We start from the raw sequence: 8,463 nt of genomic DNA on the forward strand, positions 1-8,463 counted from the left end.
AGAGTCTTTGATACTCCTACCTCCAAGATATGGAGTTTAATTCCCTTCTCTTTGAGTATAGCCTTGTTTCAGCACCTAAGTTATAACAACACAGTATGAAAAGAGAAAAATAGTAATTTTACTGTAGAGAAACTTGTCAGACATAACCTTATCCAAATAATTAAGATAAATGTCATGAATCATAAACCATGTTGATATTACATTCCCGCTGATTTGATGAGATGAGAAGAGCATCTCATCATCATCACTCTAGTATTCTTCCCCCAAACTCTGAACTCCACAATAATCATGAGAAAATACCTCAACAAACTTAAATAGAGGTACATTTTAAAAAAATACCAGAAATGGTGGTTTCTATCAAATTTCCATTTAACTCACCAGTTGCCTTTTGGAGAAACCAGGTGAGTCAAGGGGGGAAATGTATATGTATTATCCAAACTTACCAGGGAGTAAGCCTGATTTCAGCTCTATGTCTGATACTTTTACCAGTGTTACATTATGTTAATAAAGCCTCAGGTATAGGTCTTTGGGGCTGTAATGCCAGATACATAAGCAATGAATGCTCCACACATAATCTCCAGCCTGGAATCCTGCTTCACGAAGAAGGGTATACAAGGATGGGCACAACCATGGGATCTACTAGTCAGACCATGTACTGCACTATCCAGAAACCCCAATATGGTACTGTGTTCTCAAAGGAAGGTTATATGGGCCTTTGACTTTGACATGAAGTGAGAGCGGCTCCAATCACTATCACTTCCAGTGACTCAGATGGGTAACTGTGCACTCCATTACCACAAATCTGGGCTCTGAAAATTCAGAAGTACTGGTCCTCACAGAGGGGTGTACTCTTGCCAGGAGACAAAAAAATAGATATCAGGGGATTACCTGTTATAGGTAAAGTCAAAACATTTTAAATTTTGCCAGGTACTGGCAGGTGAAGAAAAGAGTCAGGATACTGGCAAAGAAGGAGGTGGGGCTGCTTTTACGTAATGGGAATAAGAAGGAATATGTGGACAACCCAGATAATGCACTTAAGTGCCTCTTGATGCTCCTGTGATGTATTTTAACTGTGAAGGGACTTGTACAGAAACCTGACCTGAGTAAGTGATAAATATTGGGGCTTAGAACACAGCCCAAACTGACCCACCTAAGTGACAATTCACAGTAATGGGAAATTACAATGGATAGTGGTTGGGGGAGGTGATCAATACCAAATACAGCGCAGAGATCCGCTGAAGTGATGGGGACCATAATTCAGTCAAAAAGGTACATGGGAACCATGGAAGAATTATACCGTGAGCCTGTATGGGGAAATAGATGTGTGTAGCACAGTAGTGGACTGTGGTAGTCATTAAAATATCCTATAGAGCTCCAACTATGGGGAATATAATTGACCAAGTAGCTGCTCTCTAAAATCTGTCCCCAGGGTGCCTGTGTGGCTCAGTTGGTTAAGTGACTGCCTTCGGCTCAGGTCGTGATCCTGGAGTCCCAGGATCGAGTCCCACATCAGGCTCCCTGCTGAGCAGGGAGTCTGCTTCTCCTTCTGACCCTCCCCCCTCTCATCTCTATCTCATTCTCTCTCTAAAATAAATAAATAAAATATTAAAAGATAAATAAATAAAATCTGTCCCCATATTTACTTGGCATGCTTTCTATGGACTGCTTCCAGCCAGCGATGGAATAATACAGCAGGGACATTCATGCAGGCTTGTTCCTAGAAGAGGTGGGTTTCCTTAGTTGGTCATCTTTGGCTCAAGGACTTTTTCTCCTGCATGGGCATTGGCTCTAATAAAATTTTTTTCATGTTAAATCTTGCCTTGATGTCAGCTTTGGAGGATCCAGACTAACACATATTTGAACTACTAAATGGTAGATTATGAAAATATTCAAATATAGTGGATAAAGCCAAATTAAAGGAAGTTATATCAATTTATAGTCTTACCAAGATTGTGTGTCAGAATTACTTTGGTTAAACTGTGTTTTTAGAGTCTTACTTTGGACAATATGTTAGGTTTCAAGTCCTATCTTATTCAGCTTTAATTTGTGTTGCCCTAATTTCTATCATACTTGAGCATCTTTTCTTCTATTTACTGGCCATTTATATTTCCTCCTATGTAAAATGTGCTTTTATTTTATTTGTTAATAAAAACTGTATATGTTTAAAGTGCACAAAATTACTATCTGTATATATGAATGATTATTATAGTCAAACTAATTAAATGTCATCTCCTCACATAGTTAACCATTTTTCTTGTGTGTGTGTGTGTGATGAAAGTACCTGAAACCTACTCTTTTGGCAAGTTTCCAGTTATTAGTAACTAGGGCCATCATGTTTTGTATTAGATCCCTAGATTTATTCATCCTACGTTAAATGCAACTTTGTACCTTTTGACCAATATCTTCCTATTTTCTCTACCTCACCCCAACCTGGGAACCAGCATGTTACTCTGCTTCTATGTATTCAACTTTTTAGTTTTCCAGAAATAAGTGAGATTATGCGGTTTTCTCCTTTATGTGTCTGCCTTATTTCACTTAGCATAATGTCCTCTAGGTTTATCCATGTTCTCACAGATGACAGGATCTCCTCATTTTTGAAACTGAATAATATTCCATTGTATATATGTGCCACATTTTTTGAAAGTTCAGATATGTCTCTAAGGAGACATATGGTTTCATTTGTGAAATGAAATGGTATTTTGAAATACCATTTGAAATGGTATTTTGAAATGAAACCATTTCATTTCAAAATGGTTTCATTTCTTTTGGGTATATACATAGCAGAGGGATTGCTAGGTCATGGTAGCTTCATTTTTAATTTTTTGAAAATCCTCCATACTCTTTCCCATAGTGCCTGCACCAATTTACATTGCCACCAACAGTGTATAAGGGGTTGCCTTTTCTCTATGTTCTTGCCAACACTTGTTATTTTTTTATCTTTTTGATAATAGTTTAACAGGTGTGAGGTGATATCTCATTTTGATTTGCATTTCCCTCATGATTAGTGATATTAAGCATCTTTTCATATGTCTGCTGATGTTTGGAAAAATGTCTATCCAGGTCCTTTGCCCATTTTTAAAATCATGCTATTTATTTATTTATTTGTTTGCTTATTTATTTATCTGTTTAGTTATCCATTTATCTATCTACCAACCAAGTAATTTTGCTGTTGAATTGTATGAGTTCTTTTTTTTTTTTAAGATTTTATTTATTTGACAGAGAAAGACACAGCGAGAGAGGGAACACAAGAACGGGGAGTGGGAGAGGGAGAAGCAGGCTTCCCGCTAAGCAAGGAGCCCGATACGGGGCTCGATCCCAGGACCCTGAGATCATGACCTGAGCTGAAGGCAGACGCTTAATGACTGAGCCACCCAGGTGCCCCGAATTGTATGAGTTCTTTATATATTTTGGATATTATCCCTTTCTTGGACATATGGTTTGCAACTATTTCCTCCCACTTCATAGGTTATGTTTTCATTTTGTTGATTGTTTTCTTTTCTATAAAGAAACCTTTTATTTTTTAATTTTTTAAAAGATTTTATTTATTTATTTGACAGAGAGAGAGACAGCGAGAGAAGGAACACAAGCAAGGGGAGTGGGAGAGGGAGAAGCAGGCTGGGAGCCTGATGTGGGGCTCAATCCCAGGACCCTGGGATCATGACCTGATTTAGAGGCCGACGCTTAACTGACTGAGCCACCCCGGCACCCCTATTTTTTTTAAAGATTTATTTTATCTGAGAGACAGAGAGTGAGTGCTTGAGTAGAAGGAGGGGTAGAGGGAAAAATCTGTCAAGCAGACTCCCTGCTGAACATGGAACCTGACACACGGCTTGATCTCACAACCCATGAGATCATTACCTGAGCCAAAACCAAGAGTCAGACGCTTAACCAACTGAGCCATCCAGGTGCCCCAGCATGCAGCAGCTTTTTAGTTTGATGTAATCCCATTGGTCTACTTATAATTTTGTTGCCTAAATTTTTTTGTAATATCTCAAAAAATCATTGCTAAGGTCAATGTCAAGTTGCTTTCTCCTAATGGCTTCTTCTAGGAGTTTAATGGTTTCAGGACTTACGTTGAGGTCTTGAATCCATTTTTTTTTTAATTTGGGTATAGTTGAAACACAATGTAATGTTAGTTTCAGGTATGCAGCATAGTGAATCAACCACTCTGTATATTATGCTATGCTCACCACAAGTGTAGCTACCATCTGTCACCATACATACTATTAAAATACCATTGACTGTATTCCCTATGCTATACCTCTTATTTCCATGACTTATTCATTCAATAACTGGAAACTTGTATCTCCTCCTCCCCATCTCCCATTTTGCCTCTCCCTTCCCCCTCCTGTGACAACTATCAGTTTGTTCTCTGTATTTGTAGGTCTGATTCTGCTTTTTGTTTGTTTATTCATTTGTTTTGCTTTTTAGATTGCACGTATAAATGAAATCAGATGGTATTTGTATCTCTCTCTGACTTACTTCACTTCACATAATATCCTCTAGGTCCATCCACGTTGTTGCAAATGGCAAGTTCTCATACTTTTTATGGCAGAGTAATATTCCTGTGTGTGTGTGTGCGTGTGTGTGTGTGTGTGTGCGTGTGTGTGTGTGTGTCTGTGTATCTCACATTTTTATCCATTCATCAAGGGAGGGACAACTTGGGTTGCTTCTGTATCTTGGCTATTGTAAATAATGCTTCAATAATCATAAGGGTGCATATATCTTTTTGAATTAGTGTTTTAGTTTTCTTTAATCCATTTAGAATTGATTTTTGTGTGTGGTGTAAGATAAACGTACTTCCTTAACTTTTTGCCAATATTTCTATTTAGTTGTTTATATTTTCCTCATTGATTTATAGGACATGTTTTCATATTCTTGATAATAAGCTTTCTGAAAAAATATGTGTGATAAATATTTTTCCTTTGTGGCTTATGATTTTATTTTTTAAATAATGTCTTTTGATGGATGGAAACATTTAATGCAAAATAAATATTTCAATCTTTTTCATAAATAGTTCATGATTTATTTGCCTTATTTAAGATCAGCTTCCTGGCCTTGCCTACCCATACCTCACCAGGGCATTTTCAGCTTACTGGAACCAACAAATACATCCTGCTCACCAGCTTACACCCACAGACAACCCTGGGGGAGGCTTTGAGCTCCCCAGTCCTAGTCTGCAGTTTCTTATGTGCCAGTCTTGACCTACTGACTTTAGACCAGCTCTCACAGGACAGCTCAACAAATTTCTCCTCCATCCTGTGAGTTGCAAACACACCTTCTCCTGCCATCTGAATCCCAACCTTGGGAGGGACTCTGACAAATTTATTCTTTTCTTGAATAATCTCTCTTAGACATAGAATAATTTTTAGAGTTCTTGTTACCTTTTTATAAGTAATCACTTATTATAATTAATAATTACTGATATTTAAGTCTCTTCTTCAAATTATTATGTGATTTTATTGTGTTAACCAGACCCTGACTGATACATACTGTTCTCTATAATATTTAATATTCACTGAAACCATTAACAAGTATTGTTCATCTCCTTTTAAATCACTTTTATTCATATCTTTTTATTATATCCTATCATTTTACATTCTTAGTTACTTTTGATGATTCTTAATATATATTTTTATATTTGTATACATTTGTATAACTATGCTAAAGCTTTCAAAATTGATCCTATGTAGAACAATAAACTGATGGTAAGGGAGATTTAACCTTTATTGTAAATAAGGTTATTTTTCTTTATAAACTCACTTCTGTAATACTTTGTTTACTACACAAATAATTATATACCCGGGGTGCCTGGGTGGCTCAGACGGTTAAGCATCTGCCTTTGACTCAGGTCATGATCTCAGGGTCCTGGGATAGAGCTCCACATTGGGCTCCCTGCTCAGTGGGGAGCCTGCTTCTCCCTCTCCCCTGCCCCTGCTCATTCTCTTTCTCTCTCTCTCTCAAATAAATAAATAAATCTTTTAAAAAAATAATTATACACTTCATATAACTCCATAATATGTATTCCTTCTTGCATATAATTTTCTTAAGGAGAAAGAATGAAACACACACTGTATCAACTTTGTGGGTGATTATTCTTTATGGACAAAAACATTTGCTTTTTCCATGTGGAGAGAGTGAATTTGCACATTAAAAGATGAAAATTCTATCCTATATTTAAAAGGGATGTTATATTAATCCTACCACTATTTCTTTTTTCTTTATTTTATTTTATTTTATTTTATTTTATTTTTTTTTTTTAGAGGAAAACAACATTTATTGTGTGAAAGATTTATATTTAATCAAAGGCACAAACCAAAACTAAGATTATTATAGTTGACCATGATATTGACAATTAAGTCACATCAACCTGATAAACAAATAGCAGCTAACACTAATGAAGATGAATTGCTTTCAATTCCTAAGGAAAATACAGTAATTCTGACACCATTAAGTAATAATTAGAACCTTTCAAATATAAATTTGAGAGCAAAACAGAGACTAATGAAAATATCTTAACTTGATGCAAATTACACAATAATTTTAACTCGTCTGGGAAGAGGCCAGTTCGGAAGGGTCAATTTTCTATCACACTACATCAGTCAGCAAATTCACAGCAGTCACTTTGTAACACTACATCAAAATAGCAGATTCACAATGCGATTTTGAAAAATAAAAGTCAAGAGGAACACGGTATTGCATCATTTACAATTTACTAGCTTTTCCAGTGTTTCACAGTGATACAGGGGTTTCAATGATCTAACATCAATGGGACAAAAGGTGGACTTAAACTGAACACGTCTTGATTGAATCAGACTACTGCTGTAAGTTTTTGGTCTATTGTAAGCGGTAGTAGGAAGTCTTCCAACCAGGCAATTTCATAGCTCACAGGGGGGGAATGTAAATGTCCTTAAACTTGAAGAGGAATAGGCCCGTGGTTTGCTGTTTACACTATCTCATACTGGTTATTTGTTATGGCGCGAGAGAGACAATAGGCTAGAAAGATTCCAATCAGCTGGAAGCAAGCAACTCCAAAAGAAATTCCGGCAACCACTCCCATTTCTGACTCTATAATGGTCATCACCTTTATAAAACAACCTTCACTATTTACTTTATCTGCATCTCTCTGTGGAGAACAATTTTCAAGTTTGCAGCAACTCTTGGGAAATCCTTTTTCTGAGTAATAATTAGTATCCTTCCAATCTCTATAGTCGGTGACACCACAACAATGCAACTTATTTTGAATCTTGTCTACTGCATCGCTTCTATAATCTCCCGTAGAGTTATACTGCTTTAAAATTTTCTCATAATTATTCTTAAAACTGTTCTTAATCTCATGTCTGAAAACAAATCCTACGATGGCAGCGACCAGTTCAACCAAAAAAATGAGAGTCAGAAACATTGCATACAGTTTTAACATCCATGCAGAAGCTCGGCAGGTAGCAAAACAGCCAAAGGTGCCCAACAGAATAATGACAGTACCAGTACCAATGAGCACGAAGGGGACATTGGTGGCCTTCTCATTCAAAAGGGAAAAATAATTCTCCAGGCTCACCTTGCCCCAAATACCAACGGCAAGAAGGATAACACCAGTGATCCAGAAGATGAAAGTGTAGATCAAGAGGACGCTCTTGAAGCAAGTAATGACTGGTTTGGTCTGTAGTCTCCGAGACGGGGACGCCATGACTAGCCCCAGACCCTGCCCCGCCGCACCGGGCACTCCTTTATTTTATTTTATTATGTTATGTTAATCACCATACATTACATCATTAGTTTATTTTTTGCATCTTTTTTATTTGATTATGTTATGTTAATCACCGTACATTACATCATTAGTTTTTGATGTAGTGTTCAGTGCTCCACTATTTCTAAATAAAATGGCATCACTTTTTTCCTAAAAATTGCTAATATTTCAAATATATAGAAATTGATAAATATCATTCCAAATCAGTCTTCTAAATTTTGTTAAACCTTTTGGAGCCTCTGGATTTTTTCTTCCAACTCAGAGTCACCCAATGAATCTTCTGACAATCCTCAACTAATCAAGTATAGGTTTTTGAAAATATTAAACTGTATTTTGCCTTAAAAATTTATTTCTGATCTTCCTTGCTACTCATTAAATTTCAAACCTGTCCTATATGTTTAGAAATGCTAAATATTATTAGACCTAAATCCCAAAGAAATGTCAAAACTACTCATTATTACTTTCCCTTGATGGTATATTTTTATCATTATCTGCCAACTTATGTACATGTTGGGACTATACTATAATTTTATAAATATGGTATAATAAGTTAATGCTTATTGCTTCCAATTGTGAACATAACATAAAAAAACTGAACTTATTGTTATTAATATTAATTTTGATTCAGAGTGTTGCTATGAGTCTCTCCTAAGTGAAAAATAAGCAATTTCTCCAAAGAACTTAGAAATGATACAATGATATTGACAAGATATGACAAT

General features: G+C 36.2%; 1 protein-coding gene across 1 annotated transcript; it reads right to left on the bottom strand.

Moving 5' to 3' along the window:
• Positions 1-6,693: 6,693 nt before the first annotated feature.
• On the bottom strand, positions 6,694-7,716 carry LOC113917276 (tetraspanin-6). Its single transcript, XM_027584985.2, has one exon. It carries the CDS (start codon positions 7,682-7,684, stop codon positions 6,947-6,949), a length of 738 nt encoding a protein of 245 aa, XP_027440786.1. The 5' UTR covers positions 7,685-7,716; the 3' UTR covers positions 6,694-6,946.
• Between the last annotated feature and the right edge of the window lie 747 nt (positions 7,717-8,463).

Source organism: Zalophus californianus, chromosome 1, assembly GCF_009762305.2.
Source record: "Zalophus californianus isolate mZalCal1 chromosome 1, mZalCal1.pri.v2, whole genome shotgun sequence".
Taxonomy (NCBI): domain Eukaryota; kingdom Metazoa; phylum Chordata; class Mammalia; order Carnivora; family Otariidae; genus Zalophus; species Zalophus californianus.

Excerpts from the sequence above, each read along its gene's own strand:
- LOC113917276 (XM_027584985.2), bottom strand. The coding sequence starts at position 7,684 with ATGGCGTCCCCGTCTCGGAGACTACAGACCAAACCAGTCATTACTTGC.